The sequence below is a fragment of the Platalea leucorodia genome (genome assembly GCF_965183815.1).
Source record: "Platalea leucorodia genome assembly, chromosome: 13".
NCBI lineage: Eukaryota > Metazoa > Chordata > Aves > Pelecaniformes > Threskiornithidae > Platalea > Platalea leucorodia.
The window spans coordinates 17,358,491-17,384,525 of NC_138835.1; the positions used below are offsets into that span (position 1 = coordinate 17,358,491).

The 26,035-nt window shown below is 52.9% G+C and overlaps 1 protein-coding gene across 1 annotated transcript in view; it reads right to left on the reverse strand.

The window, feature by feature from the left end:
* CDH22 (cadherin 22) overlaps positions 1 to 26,035 on the reverse strand; it is a 57,114-nt gene that overhangs the window by 2,038 nt on the left and 29,041 nt on the right. Inside the window, exons 7-10 of the mRNA XM_082325822.1 lie at positions 18,678 to 18,814; positions 10,449 to 10,570; positions 10,016 to 10,133; positions 691 to 942 (exon numbers count right to left, since the gene is read on the reverse strand). Of these exons, the coding sequence (XP_082181948.1) occupies positions 691 to 942; positions 10,016 to 10,133; positions 10,449 to 10,570; positions 18,678 to 18,814 (629 nt within the window). The remainder of the gene's footprint in view (positions 1 to 690; positions 943 to 10,015; positions 10,134 to 10,448; positions 10,571 to 18,677; positions 18,815 to 26,035) is intronic.

Genomic DNA, 26,035 nt, shown 5'->3' on the forward strand with positions numbered 1-26,035 from the left:
AACACGCCTCTCCCAGAGCCCCTTCCCACACACACACAAGCCCACGCCTCCCCTGCATCTTCACACTATGCCATGGCAGCCCAGCACAAGCTTGTGCCAGTGTGTCAGTGGCAGCCAGCAGTATTCCCAGGGTGCAGGTCCTAACCTGGGCAATGCTCTGGTTTGCGTGCACCCCAGCTCCACATCCTGCCCACATGCTCACGCACACTCTTATGCTGACCCTCTGAGCACTCCGAGGTAAAGAGCACAACTGCACACCCCACACCTGCTGCCCTTGGCCACTGCACTGGGATGCACACGCGCATGTGAGATGCCTGCTGTAAGCATGGCATGGCAGCCTGCGAGCAGCTCTCGGCTCCTGCCCAGCAAGGTGGGGAGCAAGCCAGCAGCTCTCCAGCCTCTCCCAGGCAGCAGCCTGTGGGCCTGTGCACAGGGAGCCCTGCTCTGGCTGCCCTGCTGAGCCCAGTGTGTGGGAGCTGGGGCAAACATGGGAGCTTCCTCGATGGTCCCCCACTGGCAGGGGGCTGGGCTTCCTGCCCCCCAGGCTGCAGCTACCAGCAAGGAGACAGGTGGCAGAGGAGCCTGCACCGTGCCCACAAGAACCGCCTGCGCTCGTTTGCGTGATGCTGGATAGAGAGAAGACAGGACAGGACAGGACAGGAGGAGGCCGGGGGACAGGCAGACACTCACCGACCAGAATGAGGATGCACACCAGCAGCGCAATGAGGGCACCGGGGCTCAGCGTAGCTGATACGACGTAGGCTGTGCTGTTGCAAGACTGGATGGCCCCGTTGCTGTCACAGCCACAGACGCGGATGGTCAGAGTCCCCGTGCTGCTGAGGGCCGGTGGGCCGCTGTCTACCACCAAAATGGGGAGCAAGTACACATCCTGCTCCTGGCGATTGAAGCCCATTCTTTGCGTGTGCACCGCAGCCGTGTTGTCTGCAGGGAACAAGTAAACCCACAGCAAAGTCACTCCCATAGCACAGCCAGCAGGACCCGCTGTGAGCTCCTCCACACTCGAGATGAACACTCGGGGTGCTACCGGGCTGTTCATGCACCAACTCCAGCAACCACCCAAAGAGGGGATGGGGCCTCCCTCCTCTCCATCACAGGGGAGCAGGGAGCAAGCTTGTGGCTCTCCTGTGCCACAGCCCCTCAGCAGCCCGAGCGCCCGTAGGTGGTGAGCTACGCTCCAGCACACACCCCTTCGCTGGGCACCTCGGGGCCAGCCCGGTGTCTCACTCACCGGCGTACCCAGGGCACGGTGAACCCGATACAGGAGTAACAGCACGCAAGTGTCTGAACCATGCTGACAAACAACGCGGTTGGAGCAGAGAGAGGGGAAAAAAACCCTTCCAGAAGACCCTCTGAGAATGGCACAGAGCAGGAATCAGGATAAAAATCTGTTGCTGACATTGAGACCCCCTCCTGACCTGACCTGGCCTGCTCAGTCCAGAGTGGACAGGGGTCTGCAGATGGCACTAAACCTACAACAGCAGTTACTGCTTCCAAACCCGAGCGCTGCAGGTGAAGGGTTCTGCCTCAGCCAGAGGGCCAAATACCCCTAGGATCCTTTGTAACTTCTGAAGGAGCAGGCAGAGCTCCTTCCAAGCCTCCCAGCCAAGCCAGCCATCCTCCTCTCCGTCTGCTCAAACCCTGCTGTTTCAGGGGCTCAGCCGGCACAGCATAACCCATTATGATCCCATTAACATGGCCACTTCACGGACCCCTCCAGGGCCCTGGCGCCAGAGATGAACCCAAGCAGCAGCTGTGCACAGGCAACCTGGAGCAGGGAGGGTAGGAAGAGGGACTGAAGATTAGCTCTGCTCCCTGCTCATGTGCTGCCAGCCAGCAGCAGAGCGGGCAGGAAGGGATTGAATAGTAGCTGAACAATTGTGGCCAGATGTCAGAAGTCGCTGCTGACTGTCTGCAGTCTTTATCTAATAAAACGTAGATTGGCCCGCTCATAGCAAGGTGCTGCTGTCTACAGACTCTCTCCTTATTGCACCTGATTTATGCTGGACTAGCCCCTTTCTGTATCAATCAGCTCTTCGATCGGAAAAGACATCTATTCTAATTCTGGCTCTTGGGCTGCCTGCCACCACGGAAATTGCTGTATGGATCGCGTGCTGCACGGGAGCACACGGGGCACGGCGGGGACAGGAGGCAAGCCAAGAACAGAGCAGAGGGGCAGGCACACGCCGAGCCACAGGACAGGGAAGATCCACCAGCCAGATGGGAAGCGGAGCAGATCCCAGAGGCACCATGCAGCAGCCAGGGCAGAGCAGAGCACAGAGCCCATCTCCCCCCCGCTGCTCGGGGCTGGGGGCAGAGTCAGTCTGGGCAGAGCCTTCCAGGATCCCAGTGCTGAGCCCTCACCCAGCTCTGTCAGTACCAACGGCAGAGGCACAGGTGACCTGCCCACAGGACTGCTGCAACCAACCCCAGCAAAAGGCCAAGTGAGGGCAAGGCTGGTCTCTGCTTCGTGGCAGCCTGGAAGAGGAGGAGCTGGGGGCGATCCGCACCCCCCATGCTGACACGCAGGTGCAGAGGTGAAGCCCACCCAGCGTGTGCTGGAGCCAAGCGTGGCTATGTGCAGCAAGAGCAAGGAAGATGGGCTGCCTGTGCCCAGAGGGGAGGCAGCAGTGCACGGGCTTGTACCCGGAACAGTGCTCAGCTGTCATGGCGCTAAACACCAGATTGCTGCTTCCTATCATCAGGTTTCTGGACTCAGCCCACCACAGTTTTTTGTGTTGCCAGAATACAGCCGTGTTTCTGGGGAGAACAGAGCTTTCGGCACCCTAGCTGCGGAGAGCTGGGATTCCAGCATAAAGGAGACAGGGAGAAAGTAATCTCTTCCAGTTCACCTGAGAGCACAGGTCTGCCTTGAAGAGTTCAATGCGGAAAAGGCAAGGACACCAGAGAGAAGACCACACCAGCCAACATTTGGAGGCTGCACTGAATACCACAAGGGCGATGTTCAAAATCAGATCTTATTCATGCACACAAAACTGTGCTGCAGGTTACTAGAAAAACTCTTCCTTTGGATGTAGCATCTTTTATCCATTAAGGGAATTTTCCAGGTAACCTCACTCATCCCTGCTCACAGCAGCAGACTTCAGGCAGGCAACATCCGTAAGAGCACAGAGCAGAAGACAGCAATAAGACAAATGCTTGTACGAGTCGATCTGGGGACAGTTTGCCTCAGAATGGAGATACTGCCTGCAATATCAACACTCTGCCTGCAAGGCTGCAGCGCCCAGCACCGACCCATGCTTCCTGAGTCAGACGTGATCTGAGCGCTGCAGCGTCACCAGCCCGCAGAGGGGATTGCCCACAGCAGAGAGCACAATCTTTCTGCACTACATGCGTTGCCTGGCTTCTCTGTATGCGAGGCAGGGACTACTGACCCTCCACCTGGGCAGCCACCTGGTCCTGCAGGACATCTGCCACCGTGGCTGAGACTCCTGGAGCAGTACATGGCCCCAGCACAGAGGCAACTCGGCAGAGCTGTCAGGAGGAGCAGGGGAGCACCAGTCCCACAGGCGGCAGGGAGGCTGAAGCAAGTGTGGCAGCCTGCCGGCACCAGAGTCTGCTGAGAAGCTGCCTATTGCCTACCAAGGATGAGCTAGGAAAAAAAAAAATGTTATGCTAATCATTTGCACAAAGGTAACAAGATCTCATTTGGTGCTGCTCCCTCAGCTTGCTGCAGCATAGCAGGGAGATATAAATAATGTTAATGGCACCATCTCAGCAAGAGGCCAGGACTAACTTGTAGCTAGCCCAGCTAAACATAAGCCTTGGGCATCAGGATCCAGTAGAGATGAAGCCACAGGACAAATGGGACAGACCCACTTGCTGTGAGCGAGCAAGGCTCTGGCCCTCAGCCTAAGAAGGTTGACTTCACTGGCACTGTCACACCAGCCAAGTAACCAGCCTGAGCTCGTGGTGGGATCCTGGCCTGGAGGATCCCCGTGCACACAGCCCTGTACCTCCATGTGCTGCTCAGCCTGTCTATAGCCCAGGTCTGATGAAATGCTCCCCCGGGCGAGCACCCCTTTAGCGCTGCATAAATGCAGGCACCAGATCCTCACCTCTCTGGAAATGCAGCAGAAGGCTGGCGACTCCCCTTCTGTTTACAGCCAGCTCCAGCTCCTGTTAGGGAGGAGGACCTGCCACAAGGCACGCTATTTTTAGAAACAGTCTCTAGAAATCAAGGGGAAATATATGTGCAAGTTGCAGAGAGGCAGCCACTAACCTCAGCTCAGCTGAGACTGCTCAGACAGTGCATTGCACTGCTGAGCCCCCTCACCTCCAAGTACGGGAAGGAGAAATATTTTCACTGCTGAACCCACAAAGTCAAAATAAAGCAGCCAGTACTTAAATTTATCAGCAGCATGACAGACAGCTCTGCTCAGAGAAACCTGAGCTCAGGAAGGGGCTGAGGTCTTGCTCTGTAACCCAGAATTCGGTGCTAGGGAAAAAGACAAAAATCACAACTACAAAACACTATTTCAAACATCATGAAACTACATTTTTCTCTCTTGAACAGGGTGACATGAACACTTCCTACAGGAGGGAGATCTACAGAAATTTCACATCTACACCTGTGACATTGCTCACCAAGGCTGGACAGCCAGACCCCAGCCTGGCAGAGACCAACCCCCTCCAGGCACTGAGATGGCTCCAGCCTCTTCCCTGCTGCCCACCCGCTGTGCCCACTGCTCCCCAGGCACCCTGGACAACTGTTTTCTCTGTCGGGTGTTTACATCCCTGTTACTTGCAAAATTCTTCTGTGTTCCCTTCTTTGATACTCCAGAAAAAGCAGTGCTGCTGCCATGCAATGTAGTCTATTTCACCACAGAAGCAAAGAAAATTTTGCCCCGATCTGGGAAAATGTATCCTGGAAAATGCATCCAAAGCGACTTCCTACAAAACAATGTAATTTCTCTTGGTACAGTTATTTCTTTACATGCAGCTGACCCAAGGCAGTTGCTTCAGGATGCGTGTCTTGGAGTAGATTTGTTTGTATCAGCACAGCCTGAGTTGTGGCAAAGAAAAGCCAGGCAGGCCTGGCCCTGCAGCCTCTCGTGTCTCTTCCTCTGCAGCAGCTTTCTGCTAAGCCCAGTTCTGGCGTCATGAGATTGAGGAGCAGTGTTTCCCAGCAGGCGGTACTGAAATTTGAGCAGACGTTAATCCACAGATTTCCTGCACAGACGAGTTTGGATCTCCACACTTACGTCTTCCTGCCCAGTCCTCGTGAGGTTGCACTTTGTGCTACAGTCACGCCACTCTAAAGGTTGTGCCATGCGTTCTCTGAAGCCTCAAGCCAAACCACTTACTATCATTGCCGTCTTGCTACACAAACTGACATTTCCTCTGCAGGTTTCCTATGCCGCCCTCTCCCTGACCACACAGTGATGTTACCCTGTGTCGCATCATAACACCTTGTGCGACAGACAGGAGACAGCACCTCTGCCTGCTTGAGGAGCAAGTCACCAGACAAGGCCAACCAATGTGGGCTGAGTGTGCAGGGGCCAGTCAATACCGCTGTAAGAGGAAAGTTTAGGAACGCAATATACTCTGGTGGTAGCGTAGCATCACTAGGAACAATAAAATAATTAAGTCTCTCAGAGTCCCTCTTCAAAGAAGCTCTTGGCAGCTTCAAAGACAGAAGTAATAAATCCTTCTCATAACTCAATCTTGAACAGCGCTAGGAGAGCAGAAGGGAGCAAGTGACCTCCAGTTTGGATTTCGACATCCCTGCCCTCTCCCACACTCCTGGGGCCACGTGAGCGTTTGCCCTTCCCTTCTCTGGCAGCTGTTCTGCAGCTCTGGTGCCCAGGCACACCAGCTCCGGAAAGGTGCACGTGGCTCCCAGCTGGGCCCACGGCCACGCTGCCACTGGAGCTGCCCAAAAGGAGCACACCCCTGGCTCCAGCCCCAGGTGGGTGCAGCTGGTAGGAGAAGAATCCGATTTTTTCCTTTTGCCTCTTCCTTCTCCCAAGTTCTCTGGGTGCCAGGCCACGGCCCCAGTGCTGCTCATCTACCTTTCACTCTGCCCCCGTGGAGATTTGATGCTCTTTTTCACCCCCCTGTCAGCATCTGCACTGCTCGTGCTGAGAACAGCATCCCTGCAGGGCTGAAGGAGGCTTCCACTGTCCTGAGGCAGTCCTCGAATCCTAACATTTTGCTTTTGATTGTTACAATTTTCAGATCTTCTATCACCCATTACGTGTTCTTAATGAGACCTGCAGAGATTTCAGACATCTGCTTGCCTAGCCCTTGAGCTCTGGAGTCAGTAGCTCTGTGTGTTGCTCCATATTATCTAGCACCCCTTCCAGGTTGCTGGGCTTGGATATTTTCTACCATCCCTTCCAATACAATTAGAGTTTCTTGGAGAACATGATTTCAGGCTTTAATTGCCTTTGATCCTTCTGTAATAAATTTTCTCAGGCCAGAAATATCCAGCAAAAGGCAAGTTAGGAGGCAGAGGATGGTGAATGCCTTTGGAATGGCACCAATTGGACCTGGGTGAGGTCAGCTTTTCCAATTCTCTCTCTTCCTTTAGGCACTTTATTTCCTGGGCATGTTCCTTCTGGATTGGGGCTGTTGTTACCACACATGACATTTATTCCTTGTCTGATGAATTAGGAAGTGCTTGAGCACTCCAGACAGAGCAAAAGCAAGGAGAGATGCCAGTAGGAAACGACACTATTTCTAAAAGCCCGACTCCTGCAAACCAGCTATAATTCAGCTAACACAAGGTCTCCTGCAAGGTCACCTTTTGCTCTTGTAGCTCCAACCTGGAGCATCAGAGCCAAGGCAGCTCTGCATGCCGCTGGGAGCTGATGAGCAGGGCTACAGGTGTTAACTGCAGGCACTTTGCAAGGGCCATCCCCACTCCATGCAGTTTTGGCTGCAGTGGGGCCTCACCCAGCAGGGTTTGGGCAGTGTTGTGACTGTATCATGGCAGTATCAGGCTGCAGCAGACCCGCCCTGCGACCACTGCCATATGCGCCCTTACCAGCAGGTATTGCACAAGCTCTTCATCTGATGGACGGGCTGCCCCATCGATCACCCTGGGCTTTGCCTAAAACCCTCGCAGGCTTCCTCCATGCTGCCCACGAGGAGCCCTAGAAGAGCCTAGGCAGCGCTCAGCATCCTCTTGTGCCCTTCTGTGCTACTCTACCTGGCTCTGCTTCCACCTGTGCGACATGGCTCTGCACTTTAACATTTAACCGACTCTCACTCCTGCTTCTCCAGCCTCCTGCAGGGTCAGTTTTGCCAGCAAGGTGCCTGCTCCAGCAGCCACCTCCCTCGCTCCCCTTGCCTGCTGGGGCACCCAGCAGCCCCCCGAGGAAGCCCCTCCGCACTGTGGCCAGCTCGGACCCTTGACACCTCTCTGGCAGCTCGCAGCCAACTCGCTGCTGGCCATAGTCACCCAGGCTCCCCTCCTACCAGCCCTGCCACAGCCGGGTGCTCTTACCCTGCCTAATGAACTGTAAACAGGAGCATACCCAAGCGGATGCTGGTCCCTGCCGTGCTGAGGACAAGTCACCCTCCTGAGGTGGCTTTCTGCTGCCTTGCAGGAGCCGAGGGAAGTAGGTGCAAAGCAAAAGAGAGAAGGATTTAAGGAAGAGCTTAGTGAATCCATCTGTGCTGACATTCATCAGTGTCACTCCTTGGCTGCAAAAGCAATATTTATAAATCACGTTTCAAAACTGGCTACAAATTTGTACAAAGAAACAGATGGGCTGGTGGTAGCAGTTTGTCACTACTGATATTTATATGGAGGAGTAGAGACAAGTGCAAGAGGGGTGAACGCACGAGAGGGAGGCAAGGGGGGAGACAAAGGAGGTCACAGCAAGGGAACCCATGAGAGCAGGGGGCGAAGGTGAGTGCACCCAGGGCGCTCAATGGACTGGAGAAAAAGCAGGGGGGAGAAATCAAAGGAAGGGAAATGACACTAAAACGCACACACATTAGAAATGAAGGGTGCCTCCATCTGCACAGGCAGCCGCCTCCTCTTGCTGTGGGAGACAGCATCACTTTGCAATTGGGAGGGTCTCCAAACACCCCGGGAATAACCCTGCAGCAACAGCATTTGTTTTCCCGAGAACAGAAGGCAGGGGGTGATGCCAGCTTTTACTTATTTTATGCAGTGTTGCACCACATGCAAAGTTTGTGGGATCGTTTAGCACGAAGGATTACCCTGTGCAACGAGAGCCTCATCCCACTCAAGAGAGCAGCAGCTCTGGAGGAGATGGCGGTGCACGAGCCTGTGTCCAGCACCCTCCTGCAACGCCAGTTCTTGGGTTGCTGCTGGTGAACCCCGGCTGAACGAACAGGGGGCAAACCCCACACAGCACCGGGCCGCAAAGCAGCCCCCGCTGAGCTCCAGCCACCCCTGGCCTGGTCCCTCCTGCCAGACAGGCGGAGCAGCAGTGATGGCTCTGAGATTGCAACCCAGCCGCGGCTGGCTCAGAGCACGGAGTGCAGCCCCAGGTCCCTCAATGCTTCTGGATAGGTCTGGGTAGGGACAGACACCGGGGTTTAACTCGGCACGCTCAAGCATGTTTTCATAAGGTCCTTCAGAGCAAGTGAAGGAGTTAATCACTGGGCGTGGGGCAAAATCTTGCAGAGGATTAAAGCTTGCTTACATGATAAGAAGCAAAGGTCTTGTGAACAGCTGCCCCATCAGTGCAGGGGGAGGGACTCGGGTCAGGGACAGCTGCACTTTTTAGGACACAAAGCAGTATCAGTCCTTCTACAATTACGTCTGAAGCTTTTTGCTGCAAGTTCCATTTTGACCATCCCCAATAATGCTGAACCAAACTGAGCAAGCAGGATCTTACATCAGCAGAGGGTTCCTCTGATAAGCTCAGAACAAACTAAATCAGACTTTTGACAGGTGAAACTGCAAAAAGAGGGAAAAAATGGTTTAAAAAAAAAAACAAAAACAAAAAAACAAAAACAAACCACCAAGCATTTCAATGTGGTCTGCTGGCTTCCATCTGGGCTGACCCCTTTGATGAGTAACGGCACATCTGGCTCAAGAAGATCCCAGTATCTGCAAGGGTCCCTACTGTACTTACCACTGCAACCAGCACCTAAATTCACCCAAGACACCAGTCAAAAGTAGGAAGCAGCCTGGTAACTACCTTTCTAGATTGCCATCATCCACACAAATGCAGCCTGACCTTGCAGTCTGCAAAACCAGATAGCAGCCAGGGCTCAGCCAGCAAAAACCGTGTCACACCTCGTCGGTTACAGCAGCAGGCGGGGATCGAGTCATCAGGAGCCGCTCAGCCCAGAGGTGCAAAGAACCCCAGAGCTTCCCAGAGGAACCGATGGGCCCTGCCCAGCTGCATTTCCCAAAAGACAGGATGAACCTCAGGAAACGCAGAGGAACCATGCTTCTAAACCACCACTTAACAGGGAATCCGGCTCTGCTGGCCATGTCCCAGGGAACCAGCAACGACAAGGGGCTGGCTGCTGTATGGCCCCGCTGCCTCCCAGGACTCCTGAGCTGCTCCTGTTTGTTGGGGGCACAGTGGCTGCCCACCTACATGGCAGCCCCGGGATGACCTGTGACCTGTGCTCCAGGATTTACCTTGGAGAGGGATAAATCATAATGCTCAAAACAGGAGCATGTTTCTCTGTAAATGCACATCATCTCCTTGCCTGCAGGCAAGTTAGAGATTTTGCATCAAGAAAGGGACTGAGAGCCCTGAAAACATCAAAGGCTAACCAGACAGCACAAGAGGAGCTTTGGACCTGTCTGCAGCAGAGAAGAAAGCTGGCAGAGCATCCTTGAGGAAACCCAAACTGCTAGCTGACCAGTCCCACCGTTTCAGGTTAGCAAGGAGCCTTACAGGGTACCCAAAGCATCCTGAGCTCCACCTGGCACAGATAGATCGTAAGCCCACAGCCCTGTTTCCCTCCCCATGGCCAGCTGTGCCACTCAGCCAGGAGGCTGCAGGACTGGGAAGGGTGCAGCAAGGCTTACCCTTAATATCTAGCAGAGAAAAATGGTGGTCGTTGGTGGCTTCAGATGCCAGCGTGAAGTAGAAACGATGGCCGCTCTGAGGCTCATCACGGTCCACAACGCTTATTGTTTGGATCAGCTGTGGAGAGAAAGCAGAGGTGAGAATCAGTGCTGCCTCTGCAGCTCCTCCCACGGGCCCCACTTGCAGGGTCCGACCCAGCAGAGTGTCACTGGCTTCTGCCACAGCAAGGGATGAGCCTTTGCCCCCATAGACAGGGTTAGCTGTAGGACACCAGCAAAGTGGCTCCCAGTGTGACAGCAGCTGCACAGGAAGACGTTCAGGCAGAAGGGGAAGGACGGGCAGGCTGGCACTGGTCCAGAGTGCTGCTCACAGCACGAGACCCCTGCAGGTACTGATGGAGACCCAGGCGAAGGGCTGTGGGACACCCGCTACCTGGCCTGGCTTGGCATCCTCACACACAGCAGCTTCATAGGGGGTGGCGAGCTCGGGTGGATTGTCATTCACATCCAGGATACGGATACGGAGAGAGGTTCTCGACACCTGTGAGTGATTATCTGAAACAAAAAAAGCAGCAGAGCTTCAGCAGGAAGAGCCATCTGCTACTAGCAGGGAGCAAACCCTCCTTATGTCTGTCCATCCAGAGGCCATCACTGCCGCTCAGCTGCTTCCAGCGCAGAGGGTCACGCAGTGCCGCACCTCTACCTGCCCACAGCACAGACCATCTCTGCGGGCTGGCGGTGCCCACAGAGTATTACTCAGCCTCACCACACCTGTTTTCCAGTAAAGAAACCCAACCACTGGGCTGCATACCAAGGACTCCCAAAATACTGTTGTTGGCCTGTTCTACCCCTAGAAAAGCTGAGCAAGTCCCCACAATAAGGGTCAGTCACCACCGATGAGCATCTGTACTGCAGCCAGAAAGCACCAAGAGGAGACAAATTCAGATGCAAGAACATCACACCCTGACTTGGATCCTGACCCTTACACCTCAGGGGACTAGCAGCAATGGCTGAGAGGCGAGCGAGCAGAGAGCCAGGGTGTGAAACAGCTGGTATCAACTAAGAGCACAGGACAGTGACAAAATCTGCCCCATGCACCTCCACCACACCCAGGTGATTTGGGGTTGAATGCTCCCTGTCAGGGCATGAGACTCCTGCCCTGGGACTTGGGCATTGCACACCGACACCAGTTTTTACATTGCCATCAGCAGCTTGAACTTGAACCAAGCACCATTTGCCAGCTGGCACAGGGGGGTCACACGATAAGATCTAGGGCAGCCCTTTCACCCCCACACGCACCAGCCCATGCCTCACACAGGCAGCAGTGCTGGGGGGCTCGCCGCCCACTCCCCTCCCTCGGGGGCACACGGAGCTGCTGGTGCTGCTCTGCACTCGCTCCGCACACGGGATGGGGATTGCACGTACAGCTCTACTCACTGCAGTGCCACTCTACCCCACGGCATGCACCGCAAAGGTACACTGAGCCCTCACTATAAGATTATAAATCACTCTGGAGGGCCTAATGTTTTCTGAAGCACCTCATATGCTTCCAGAAATGAGAACTCCCGCATACTCCATCTCCTTTGTTTTACCCAGAGGTTGCAACTGTGACAGACCCGATGCCTCTCTCCTCGCTTGGGCAGGAGCTCTGCTGACTGTTTGTCTATAAAATTAATGCTGGCCCCCGCAGATCAGGTGGGGGAGGACCCAGGGGAGAGGGGATTTAGCACTGCTCCATAATTAGCTAGGAACCTAAGCCCCCTCCCCAGAGCTGCCTTCACCCTGTTCTCGCGTTATCACTCCCTCTCACCCAGACCAGCTGCTCTGGTGATTAGATGGTTGTTTTCAGGGGAGGGAGGCAGAAGTCGTGACTAAAAGCCTCGAACGATGTGTTATTTTAAAAGGCATGTTGGTGCAGTGAAATAAACTGCAATTGTTTTCGGGGAGAGAGAAAGGGGGAGGCAGCAGGGTGGGAAGGGAGGGGGAGAGACCGGGGGAGGTGGAGGTGTGCCCCTGATGCCCACTGGGGTCACGAACGAGCAGGAGGAAAAAGGGTTCAATTCCCACAAGAAAAAGGACGACAGCATCTCATCACCCCCTCCTCAGCCCACAGGAAGATGGATAACCATCCCTGCTGCTCAGCTCTGAAGCAAGCTGCCATTGCCCTACAGGCACTACAGAGAGAAAGATGAGGAAAGGCAAAAAGAGAAGGGAGGAAGAAGAGTCCAGGAGGAGGAAGAGCCCAGGGCCCCACCTCTTCCCCTTCCTAACTGTGACCCAGAGGAGCAGTTCCTCCCCTGGTGCCTGATCCAGCTGTGAGCACGAGCCAATGCCAGTGCTGCCGAACTCTCCCCAGGACCCGTCAGCATGGCACGTGCGACAGAGGGTCTGCAGGGCCAGGTCGGGACACCTGGGTGAGCCTGAGCATGGCAGCTTCCCTTTGAGATCACATCTCACAGCCCCATGAGGAGGGATGCGATCAGCCTATTCAGAGCTGGGCATAACCGTAGGTCTGTTGTCTTCCACAGCACCAGCGAGCAGCTGCCAGGAGCGTTTTATGCCATGCACACAAGTGGGGTCATCCATGCGCCACGGCACAGTGCCGAGGACCCGTGTCAACCCCTCTGCCAGAGCCATAAACAACATCCCTCTCCCCTGAGCACAGCTCAAAGCACAGGTGTCCTCTCTAAATGCACCCAGTCATAAAAAAAGCTCTTCTTTTGCCCCCTCCAAAATTTCTGAAGCCCGAGGCTCACACTTACTCCTTGGCTCAGTGACAGCATTAAAATTTGACGTCTCCAGGAACATCAAGGTTAGAAATGCAACCCTTCCGTTGTTGTCTACACTTCCAGTGAGGCACACAGAGTCTTCCTTTTAATTTCGGTTGTACCATGACCTTTTTGAAGGTTCCTCAAGTGCTCTTGAGCAACCTTCCTCTTCCTTTGAGCCAGTACCTGGATTTATGGGTGGAAAATATGAAAAACGATCGGATGTATTTGAAGAAACAAATAATCTCCAAAACATCTCTGAAATATGTTTTCTGTAACTTGTGTGGCATAAACTGAATTTATGATGGTCAGAAGCGAGAATAAGATTGTTGGAGCACATCTGTGATGAAAGGCATGATGCGCCTAACTAATGCAGACTTCACATCTACAAGGCCAAAAGCTCTGTGCTTGCTCTACATACACCGAAATGTACGCACGTACCCCTACACATGCTCGAGCACACAGAAGTAAATGCTCAGCAGGCAGGTACCACTGCCAGGAAGAACAGGGAAGAACAGCAGACTGGGTGGATGACGGCTGCGGGAAGGCACAGAAACATGCCCTTGAAGGCTCCGCCGAGCTGCACCTGGCCAGGGGACAGGGCAGAGGGTTGCGTGTGCCAGGCTGAGTGCGACTGGAGAGGAAAAAAGTCATCTTCCATTGCAGCGTCTCTCCTCGGTATTCCAGCTCAGCTGACTGACATGCAAATTAGTTTAATTATTTCTTCTTCTAAAATAAATTATATTTTGCAGTGGCTGCAATATGTTGTGTCAGGCAAAATTACATTCAATATTTTTAAACTAATTGATGTCAGCCTTGAGAAAACCTGATTGACAGCAGCGAGGAAACTAGGCTGCTACCTAAACGCTTTCCTAAATTAAAATTAAACATGCCGTTTTTCTGCGTTTCCTCCAGGAGTTGGAATGCTATTAATCTGAAAAGACTAAGGAAAGAGACATGGAAAATACACAGAACAAGGGGGAGATGCTGGAAACACAGCAGTGCAGTATGGGAGCTCCAGGCTAATGACTGGTAGCTTCCTTTGCCAACATGGGCTGAATTATTTCGGAGCCGCTGGAGCCTGCTGGGGGTGGGAGGACAGAGTTCTGCCCATCGCTTCCACACTGCAGCATCTGCACTTTCCTCAGTGCTACAAACAGTGCAGCTAAGGACAAGCAGTGAACGTGACCCGGACCCCCCGTGCCGGGGTGCTGCTCGGTGGGCAGTGCAGCGGCTTTGAAGGAGGAGAAAGCCACAGTCCTGCTGCATGATGACGCTGAAACTGAGCCTCAAATGCTCCGGCTGAATCTTCAGCGACACCCCAAACTATTTCTTTCTTAATTTAATTAACCATGAAAGTAATCTGAACAGTAAAACATTAGTCTTAAACATTCAGATGCAAAACACCAACAACATGCCCTCTCCCTGGGTTCTGGACAGCCAGTCGCTTGCTGGACTAACACCGGGCAGCTCTGGGCAACTGCTCTCAAATGCTGGAAGCTTTGCAGCAGAAGCTCACAATAATGGGAAGGCATTGCAGAGATGCTTGACCACCCCTGCCACGGCAGGAAAGGAGGGGATCCCTGGTTACTGCTGCGCTGGGATCCAGTCCTTACCCCTCCAGACCCTCACACAAACTCACAATAAAGCACTTTGCATTTTTACACCCAAACCTCTACTGTGAAGCTCCAAATCCAACCATAGCTGAAGCACACATACTATTTGCACTTTTGCCTGCAGACACGGCCATGTAGTGATACCACACACAGAAGGGCACTCTGCAGCTTTCCTGGGGTCTGAAGCACAGGTTGAGGACCATGGGCTGCTGTTTGTGGCTGCAGCACCCGGGGAAACAGCTCACAGACACTGTTGGGCACAGTGTACAACCCACTCTCTTCTGCCTCAAGACCAATTTGGTACAATACTGGATTCAAAATGTTTATTTTAGTAGGGAAGCCAGAAGAGGCAGGGGTGGAATTTATTCCTCAGTATCTCAGCAAATTGGGAGAACAAAATGCAGATTAGAAGACTGGGATGGGCCACTCTGCTTTCCAGCACTCATGCCATGGCTGTGAAGCACAGAGTGGTTTTGTAGATGTCAGCGCAGCTGCCTGACTGCAAAGTGGAGCACTGACGGCAAGGACAAAACAGGGGCGTGCCAGGGGTATGGCTCGTCGGACACAGGCGGCTACATCAGAGGCTGGAGCTGAAAACGTGGCTCCCAGCTGAGGGGAAGCAAAGCGGAAGCAGCAGTTAAGCCAAGTAACATAAATGGCTCTCACCTCTCCTGAGTCCTGCCTGAACTCAGCAGCATGAGAGTCATTAAATCGCATCCAAACACAATGCTCTGATTAAAGCCAGTCTCCAGCAGGAAGATTTATCATCTCAATTACCAGCAGTGGCCACAGCAGTCAAGGCCTCAGCATTTTACATGAGCAAAGAGGAAAACAGGAAGAGAATCACTAATATTAGCCCAAGGAAGGTAAACAGCTTGTGAGGGAGATGAAGATTTATCTCTGGAAACACTTGGCCTGGTCCCAGGCCAGATTTGCTGAACAGCCCCCATGCTTCCTGCTGGCTGCCACATTGCAAGACCAAATATTCTGCTGGTCACCAGCCGGCAGAGGCAGCTCATGCTGGGGACTGCCTGTTCCGCAGGGGGAGACCTGCCCCTCCTCTCCTCCTGCCAGCAGCACACAGCCCAACCAGCCTCACAGGTGCAGCCAGGCACCTTCTGCGGCTTTTCTTACTGCTCCTCAGATGCAAATACACTCTCTCTGGTTATCTGTAGGTGGGACATGCACCCCTGGAAACGGTCTCCGCTGCAGCAGCACTGGGTCCCAGATGGGGCTCTCAGAGGTGGGGGGGACAGCTCTCGTATCAGAGCTGCTCAAACCTAAGACAGGCTGCCTGCAGGAACAAGTGCTGTCAGTGGGCAAGCTTTCCATCAGCCGCTGTCCATGAAACCCTTCTCAGGACAGTCCTCCCAGCAGGCAGGGAGGGCAGCTCGAGGAGGCCACAGGGAGGCAAGATCTCGGTGCAATGCACTCCAGGCCACGTGCCCATGTACCACAGGAATCGAGCAGGCACAGCTTCCCACCAGCCTCAATGAGCTGGGGTGCCAGGCATAAGCCCAGGCAGTAGGATGCCTGGTGGGCTCGCACCATTCCTTCTGCAAAGTTTACATCTCACTGAGGAGAGAGGAAGAATATTTTACCACTTGCCTCTGCCAGAGTTGATCCTGTCCTGCTGGGCTGTGCAGCAAACCCTGCAGCAGCCAGCTGCAACCCGCATGCCCACAGCAAACACCACAGGGCCCCACCAGCTCCCCCCAGCCCCAGACACCTATGTGCTGGGAACTGCTGCGTGCCGGACACGCCAACACCAGCGCAGAGGCTCCCAGCCACCCCGTGCTCACGCTGCCGTGGCTGATCCCACTGTGCCGGGCACAGCCTGACAGCTGCTGCACAGCCCTGCTCCGAAACCCCTCTATCACTTGGAAGGCTGTACCTTTATAACTGCCCTTTCCGCCAGAGGATTCAGACATAAATTGTACTTTAAATTCAATATCAGTCATTAATATTTCATGGTTACAAAACATGAAGGATAACGTCACTGGGAGGAATGTCTGGGCAGTTAAAACAGATGAGTCAGAGTTCTCCACGGGAGAAGTCAGAGCACTGAAGAGCCTCCCTGGCTTTTGAAGCAATCCAGCCTGACAGGCTTCCCTGCCGGAGGGGAGCCACAGCATTTACTGACTTGTTCTGAAATCCTAGCTGCTGCGTGTAAATATTGTCCTTCTGATTCTTGTCACCTCATGTTTCCTCTGCATGCTGAGTTGTGCTGCAACACCGCAATCCCCTCCTCCCCAACCACTGCTGGCAGAGCCTTCCCACGGAGCCCACCGGACATGCTGTGGCTATGCAGGTGTGGCTGGGCAGCACCAGCATGCCTGCCCGTCGCTGCCTGATGCCAGGCAGGGCTCATGACAGCACTGCAGCCAGATGGTGCAGAGGTCACACTGGCCAGGGGGCACAAAGCATCGGTGCAGAGAGGCGCTTGGGACACACAGCAGAGCCAGAGACGTCCCCCCCGGCGCAGTGTGGGTCTGGCCAGGGCTGCTACTCCCTCCTCTCCTGGGGCAGCCAGGCCTGCACCCTGGCCTGGCTAGAGCGGATAGCTGCTGCTGTGGCAGGGTGGCCCCGCAGCAGGAACTGATCTCTGGGCCTCAAGTCAGGCCCTGACACAGCTCCTCGAATGTGAATGGCATCTTCTTGCTCAAGAACGAGCAAAGAAATGAGATCGAGAACTCCTGAGGGGTCTCTGTGAGTGAAGCCCGGGGAAGACTCCTGCCCACAGACAGACAGGTCTTGGCACATGCCTACAGATGTCAGAAGGTGCTCTGCAGCCAAAGCAGCTCCCTGGTACCAGCTGTCATGGAGTAGCAGAGCACAGCAGGTTCCAGGCTGCCCTGGCAACTTGCGCATCCAAAATGTGGAAAACTTTGAAGAATACGGCAATGCCTTTCTGCTTCCCAGCATTGTGCCTGGGACTGAAGCCCCTTCTCCATCTTCAGGCTCGGAAAAAGGACGAACATAGAGCACGCCCTGGGGCCCATGGGGCCAGATCCACCATTGCGCACAGGACCTGCAGAGCCAATGAGCCAAGGCACTGTGCCAACACAACAGAGGCCAGTAGGATGCCCAGGGCAGCCTCACTGACTTCCTACCCGCAGCAGAATACCTGCAGGGAAGCAAAGCCTGCCCTTTGCTGCTATTATTTTCTTTTCATTCCTCAGGAGTTTATTCAGAGCTCCTTTGAGCAGCAGGACCCAGATTTGTTCTTTTCTTTCTTAACTGGAGAAGAAAAGACAAACAGAACTTCTGCTAGAAGCGTCCACACCATGCTCTGCCATCCCCATCATGCAGAGGGAAGATAAACTAACAAAACCTGCAGAGCCACTAAGCTGTTCCCTCCTGGCTCTCCCAGCTGGGTGTGAGCAGATTCGGCAGTTACTGTAAATACAGGCTAAAGGATAGCACAGCTATAAGGGAAGGAAGAGACCATCACCAGCACTCTCATGGGAAGGTCAGAAAGGAACTAATTTCAGAAGAGGACCAAAAGAGCTTCACCTCAACCTCTGCCTGAGACTTTTCTGCAGGGTGAGGCCAAGTGCTGCAGCCAGAGCTGAAGCAGCCTGGTGGTACCAGCCCTGGCAGCACTGCTGCTCCCCGTCCCCAGCACGGGGGCTCAGTGACACTCTGCCCCCACAGCTCCTTCCCACTGCTGCAGTGCTGGGACCTCCCATCCACTCCTCACTGTACCTTGCCAAGTCTGCAGCCACACCAAGGGCAGGGAGACCAAGGAGAAACGGCATGGGACGCATCCAGAGCCACATACCCAGTGTGCAGGTACAGCCTGCAAATCTCAACCACTGTGAGCCCCCAGCAGAAGTGAGTGCTGGCAGCCATCTGTGCCACAGGGCTCCAGTTGATTGGGCATCCACCCACAGCATATGGCTGAAGCAAGGGGATGTGGGTGATGTGAACACAGACCCCCTGGGAGCCCCCAGAGCTGCTCAGCAGGTGTGAACGCAGGGAGCGAGCTGCACAGGGATGACTGGCAGAGCTGGCGCATAGATAACACAAATTTGATTAGTGTTCATCAAATATACTATTCGACCATGCTCCCTTATTAATGCTCGAGTCAGGAAGAGTATTTTTAGGTTGTCTACGGAGATGTCAGACTCAGCACTGCTGCTTTTTTTTTTACTTCAGTGTTAATTAACACTTGCATCTTGGTCTCCTCTACAGTGAACACACCCATATTTCCCCCTCTTGCCCACGCTGGTCCAGCACAGACTGTCTGCTCCACACAGCACTCCTCCATCTCACCTGCTTCCATCGCCAGGACAGTGATGTTGTGCCACCCTGCTGTCTCCCGGTCCAGGACCTTTCCTGTCACAATGGCACCTGTGTTGGCATCAATGTCAAAGATCCTCTCTGCGTCTGTGCTGCGGTCGATGGCGTACCTGAGACCAGGCAAAAGGGGAAACTGTGAACAGCTGGATGTGCCAGGCCCAGCCTCATCATCAGCCCCATGAGTATAGGGATTTAACACAACAGGCCCTGTATCACCGCTCTCACTTTTCCTCTGCTGCAGCATGGTACACGAAGGCTGTGTTTCTACCAGACTGCAAGCCCAGAGCCCTCAAGTAAAATTGAAGTGTGGCTTTTGGTGCATAAAGTGGAACTAAGCACAGACTGTGGACAAGGGGGAAAACCTGCTCTGATGGGAACCTTATGCTCAGGATAGACAGAATGATAGAGGAATCATGGGCTGTAACTCCACTCATGACTCTGGGAAGCTCCTGAGCTATAGGTTCAGGAAAGACACCAACCCAAACCAAAGGAGGACACCTCTGCTCAAGGAACCCACCTCACCTACCACCCTCTCTCCTGATCCTGCCACAGCACCCACCCAAGTGAGAGACCTGGAGGACAGTACAGCAGCACACAGGCAGGCTGTGAGCTGGACCTGCAGATAACCTGAACTGCAGCTACAGCAGTTACAAATGGCAAGGTCTCCTCTGAATCCAAACGGAACCTGTGCAACTGGAGCAAGAACCCTGGCAGCAGAGAGGTGTGCAACGGCCAGCATCCCAACGACCAACAGAGTACATCATCCCCAGCAGCTCTGAGATTTGCCCTAGTTTGGGCTTCCCAGTTTCACAGGAGCAAGCTGAAGAACTCCTCCAGCTCCAGCTGCTCAGCAGAGACCCTTCACACCCAGCTCTCACTCTTCTCCTTCAGCTGCTCCAGCGCTGGCCCAAACAGCCCCCTCCCTGGGCATCCCATCAACAGCCCACCCACTCCCCATGCCACCTCTGGAGAGCACAACTCCAACCTCTTCCTGAAGGGCAACACCACAGCTCACAAGAAGAGTCAGGCACCTGGGTTTAGCCCTGCACCTTAGCCATGACACCACAAGCCCACGCAATCAGTCCCAGTGGCATGTCCTGCATTTCCAACCGTTACACACAGAATAAAGCAAGCTAACATTAATCAGGGCACAATTAGATGTGTGCTCCTTGGAAGCAGGGACTGGAAGGAAAGCCCGATCCAGCTGAGGCCCTTGAGCACAGCCGTAACACAAATAAACACCACCACTGCAATCAGAATTAGAAATCCAGAAGGCCTAGAAATCACAAACAATAAAGCATAATGTTATTGTGTACAGCATCTTTCATACACACTGCATCCCAGAGTGCTTTACAGAATTAAATAATACGAGACAGCAAAGAGTACAAAGGATAAATTACCAAAAGGAGGGCTATGAATAAATTAAAGCCTTCAGTCACATGTCCAACAACAGAAGGAAGATAAATGTAGGGACAAAGCAAGCTGGAAAGCTGACAAGACAGGACAGTACTGAGAGGCCACATCAGACAAGAGGAGCAGAGCAGGACAGGCTCTAGGCTAGAAGCACATTCTGGATGGTGGAGGCGCTCCACACACTGTGAGGCAGCTTTCCCAAGTGCTTGCACCTCACCTGGCACAGTCCAGCTGTGGTCTGTGAGTCCATCATCCACATGGCTTGCAGCTGAGGAACACCAGCTCACCTTCTGCATGCAAGGATAATCACTCTGCACAGAAGCATCAACAGCCTCCATGCCCTTCTGTCCCATGCCCTAGGGGGGAACCAGCTGCAGATGAGAGTGCCTCCTGAGGGGCACCTATCCACACAGCCGGGCAACTCTGTCTCTGATGGAGGCACATACAATGGCATTTATACGCTGTTTAAAGTGTTATACAGTACCAGGTTACATTCCCTAGCTCTCCCCCTTTCAGGCAGACAGGGGGATGAGAGAGAAAATACAACAGCATTTGCTTGTAGTTAAGGAAAAACATTCAAAAATCACTATCTAAAGTGCATCTGTGCACATTCACAATCTAGCACATTCTGCACCTATGTGGCTGGCTTCCTCCCCCCTCCTCGCATCTAGAGGCGATGGGGATTTGCTACACAAAGCCAGGTACAAGCCTAGGCATCTCTGAACCAACTGCCAGGGACTTCCTAGCCACCCTGCATTTTCTGCCCCAACTCCCAGCTGGAAACAGAGTCTCTACAGGCTTGTAGCCAGCTCCACAAGGGACAGTGACACTGCCTTGGCACATACTGCAGTCTCTCATCCACTCTGTGCTCGCTCACTGCAAAGGGAAAGGAGAGGTTTGGGCACTCTGACTTGTACGCATCAGTCCAATGTACTGCTGGAAGGAGGAATAGAAACCGGGATGTCAGCACCTAATATCTTTCCAATAGCATAATTGATGCATTTGCATAACTGCTTCCATTGTTCTCCCACATCACCTGACCTGGAACACATCCTGTTCTTCCATTCCACTTCTGAATGCTGTTACAGTTCAAGATAGTACTTACTCTTCATGTGCCTTCCCTGCTTCTCAGGTAAGCACACGCCCATTTTGTTCACGCTCACGTCATTGCTGCATAAACAAAGATGTCTGCAAAAAATAGCTATACAGAAAAACCCAGCTAGTGATTGGAGACATCACTGAGCCTGGAAACATCTGACACCGGCTGCTTGCATGGCCAGAGGGCAGGAGGCTGGTAGGGGAGCACTCTACCTCATGCCACTGGTAACCTTTTCTAATTGCTTTGCTGCTAAGGTTGTCTTCTGCCACTTCAGAATTGTCTGCTGAGGACTGACTGCCTGTACTCTATGGCAGGGCACAAACCAAATCAGAAATCTGATCTCTTTGTCACCACCGCTACACAGAGAGCTGCCACCTTCTCAACACTGCACCAGAGGAAGGAGACAGCTCTGAGCCTTACCTGCATTTGCCACAAAAGCAGGGCTGACCCTGCTTCTACACGCTGTGATTTTGGAGGTGGCCAGTCCAGGTGGGTCTGTAGCTCTCCATCTGCGCAAAGTGCTGTGGAGGCTCTGGAGCACTAGGCTGGCTCTGGAGTTGGGGACTGAGGGGGGACAGGGATGTCCATCCACCCCACCAAAGCCACAGCCATAACCCGCTCAGAGCTGCAGATCAACCTGCTCCACGCTGCTCTACGCAACAACAGACCTCCCCTTCCACGAGCTTATGGCTAACCCTGTGCTAGAGTGAGAAGCTATCCGCTGTGCTGTTTATATCATTTTGTGCAATACAATCTTTACCAACCAAAGTCTGTGCTGACCACCACAAGCTTCTCCACCTCTAGTAGTCCAGCTTCATATTCATCTGTCCCACTGAAGTCAAACAGTGCTTCTCACCTGGGAAGGGGCAGCAATTAATCCCTGACTCCTCCAGGTACTCAGAGATAGGGCATATGCTCATTCCTCCTAAAGCTGGCTTGTGCTCCATATCTGGAACTGCAGTCCCCAGCTCTGATTGGGATGCGGACCTTGTAATCCATTTTCCTCTCTTCCTGCTGGCACTGCCTGTTGGTTTGGATGTTACAAGTGACTGTTTAATTTAGACAGCTTTCTTGGTCTCATCTTTCTCGTGAATGCATGTCTCAAGCAGTTTTTTTCACTTCTCCCTCTGAATGCAATGAGAAGCACATTTTATGCCATGTGTTTTGTTAATAGGGAGCTTTTCAAACACTGTGTGAAAAGCTTTTTGTTGTGTTTGTTTTTTCCTCCTCTCTCTTTTGTGTTGAAGCAGGTTGTAGTTCTTGCTGTGCTGTTGGAGTCTATAAAATGCCCATGTCCAACACGTGCCTCTGGATTTGGTGAATGCCAAACAAGAATATCTCCGAGAACCTTAAATCCCAAGCAACATCTTACCACTGCTGATAAAGCCTGGAATGCACACAATCAGAGTACAGGCTCCCACTGCAGAGAGAAAAACAAAAGGCTCCCATACATACAGCCTCACGTACACAGACAGTCTATCACTATTACCTCACAATGGCTCAGCAGAGAAAAAACTGCACTATGCCCAGGAAATGTACAGCTAAAGCCAAAAAGCCAACTGGAAACCAAATCTTTCTGAAAAAGAGTGGTTGCAGCTTTTGTTAGGCAACAAACATGGATAGAATAAAATAAAAAGCACCGGTCCTTTAGAAAGGCATTTCCTTCCTGTACCACGGTGGGTTTTTGTGTTCCTCCTGAGGATGCATGCAGCTCCTCTGCAGTGCTGAACTTCAGCATGACTCCCTACTTCGCAGCATCAGCACCAGAGGGAGGGTGTTCCTCTCAAGCAGCCACAAGCTGGGGCTGCTCACCCAGAGAGGTGGGGTGCTCTTCGGGCAACCTATGCCACAGCTCTCCTCCCCCCCGGGCAAGTGGCTGCTGGGGCTCTACATCCATATGCAGCTGGGAGAGGAGCAGCGAGTAGTGCCTCTGGGATGCCTCCCAAGGACAGGGGAGTCAGAGGCCCTTTCAACTCTCACATCTCTGTAACAAGTCAGTTTGCAGCCCAGCTTGCCTGGAAGGGATTTGTTCTCACACTAAGTGGGCACAGCCTTGTGGGACAAGCAGATCACTAGGAGGGCAGGGGACCACCAAGCTGAAATGTGCCTCCAGCAGCTGCTTCAGGCTGGACAGTGTGGCAGGAGCTGCACAGCCCTGTTTGTGCTGGCCTGGGGAAGAAAACAAAGAGCCAAGGGCACCTCCTTTCCCATTTGGCTAAAAATACTTCCCAAACCTCATTATTGGCAGCCTAGTGTCAGCAGGACCTGGAAATGCTGACAGAGGTGATTTTTACTCTGCTGTCTCTGGCAATCCTTGTTCTTTCCTGCCTCAAGGGGAGAGTGCATCTCGTCATGACAGAAGGTTGTGGCTCTCCCCTATCTACAGGGCAGAGCCAACACACAGACCAGAGTCCAGGAGACAGCAGCCACTGCAGAAACACAGCCGTGTCTTTGCTCCCACCTCTAGCAGATGAGGATCAGGAAGTTAAAAGGGATCCACTGAACTGCAGCAACTTGAAAGGATTCATACCAACTTCAAGGAGCTGAGGATCAAATACTGGTCATGCTGTCAGGACCAGTTGCTCTCTAACATATCAGAGGTGAAGTACAAGTGCTGGCTTCTTGTGACTGTACTTTGGAGTAGCACACTTGAAATGTGAGGTGACTTACTGCCGTCTCCTACTGACGGGTTAGTGTCACATCCTGGCAGGGTGCTGCAGGACGCTTGCGTTAATGTTTGTGCACCACTTTGAAGCTGTGAACAGCTGCCTATGTGACAAAGCATTTTATTAAATCACCTGGCTAGCCAGAGGACAGGAAAGCAGGAGAGATCCAACAGCACCTTCCTCCTGCATTGATGCCACATCAGCATGACCAATATAAACCTGCATTTCCACTTGGTACATGCTAAAATGGCAGGGAAGGCTCACCCACCCACACTCCCCAGGCAAGCACTAAGCGAGCATCAAAAGGGGATGGAGCTGCCACTGCTCATACCTGCAGACACTGCAAGAACAGAGGGGAGTGAAGAGATGGACTGATAGAGACCAAATGCCACAGGGGAGCATGGGGGACACAGGATGAGCTACGTGCCCAAGGATAGCTGGAGGGAGGACACATATTTGAATGCATCAACCCTGACAAGGGAAAACATGTTGCAATTCCCAAGCTGCAGCAGATGTCTGAGTCTTGTTGGCTGGGCCCTTGTGCCCGAGCATGAGGCACTGCCTTGTCTGGCACTAACCTTGCTATAAGAGAGACACTTGCATAGTGAAGTTTGGGCTCTAACCTTCTTGCTCCTGCTCAGCACTTGAATCTGCTTCTCTCTGCTCCAAGTCCCCATCACCTTCTGCACAGTAGCAGAAAGCCTCCCTCCTCTGCTTTCTTTTGTTCTGTCTGCAAACAATGCAACAAGCTCCACAGAGAAGCAGCACAAAGAACAAGAAAAAACAAGAATAAGAATAGTTCTGTCCCCAAGGCCCCTTTCCTACAATTACAGATCAGAAAATAAAATCTATGTTCTGTAGCACCGCTAGAAACAGTCAAGTGAAAAAGCACATGCACACATGTACACACACAGATGTGTAGAAAGACTGCACACATCTGAAAAGTGAAAGCTAACAGCCACATGCTCAGGGTGGGCGACAAAAAGAAATCAGACATGTAGCCTGAATGGAGAGGGTAGCCACATGACAAGGTGAGCAGGAGGTACTTGAGAACATGTCCAACAGACAGCACTGACTAGTGCAAGTGGTGTAACACTCACATATATAGTTCTAGTTCCTGGCATGCCAAGGCTGATTTCATTCATGTTCACCCCAAAGACAACTTTCAGCACCCAGCTCTGTGACACTACTCTCTGCTAGCTGCCAGGCATCTGTAGATAGCAGCTTTCCATGTGTAAATTCTTCTCTGAGCTTTCTAAACATCTCAATCTTCATTTCAATGAAGATCTGGAGATACCCCTCACCCCACCTTGAACCAGTGCGTTCCCCATGGCTGTACAGCGCTGGAGCTCAGCACCCCAAGCAGCCACACGAGGACATCATTGAATAGAATCAGTACTGTAATCGAGCCCTCCCTGGCCACATCCTCATCCATCCCATGTCCCTGTCCCTGCTGTGTCCCAGTTTATTGCTGCCTGGGACGGGCTCCCTACAGAGCTCTCAAATGTAAAGCCATCACTGCTCATTTGAAGTGAGCAGCTGTGCACAAGGCGCCTTCAGCCCTGCCGTCACCTGGCATGAGAACACACATTTCAAGGAAAATTTCCACACATTGAGGATGTTTTCTGAATACCAGCTTTCCACCCCAACTGCTTGTGACTCGGGCCAGTTGGCAGAGCCAGAAAGCTGCTTTGTGCCTTAGGTAATAACAATTTAACAAGGTAACAATCTCTTTAGCCACAAATTACATGGAAATAGGAAATGTCCTGTGCAGATAAGCTTCTGCCTGGATTATGTCCCCTGCCCAAATATAAACTCCTCTGATCTTTGATCCCTGTGCATGCATGCACACACACAGCAAAGCTGTGGCTTCGCACTTCCCAAGCCTCACCTCATTTGCCATCCTTCATCACTGCCCTCCTGTCATTTCTGGTCGCTCGTCTGGCCTGTGTCAGGCACCATTGCAGATGCCTCACTGTCAGCAGCAAGGACAGGCAAGCATCACCCAGCCACCTTCCCCGACACTCCCTTGCCACTCACAAATCCATCACTTGCCCGTGACATATCTGTCACCTGTGAGATGGCTGCTCTTCCTTGTGCACAGGCTGCCACTCACCTGCCAGCTTCCTGTCCCATAGGACACATTCACGTGC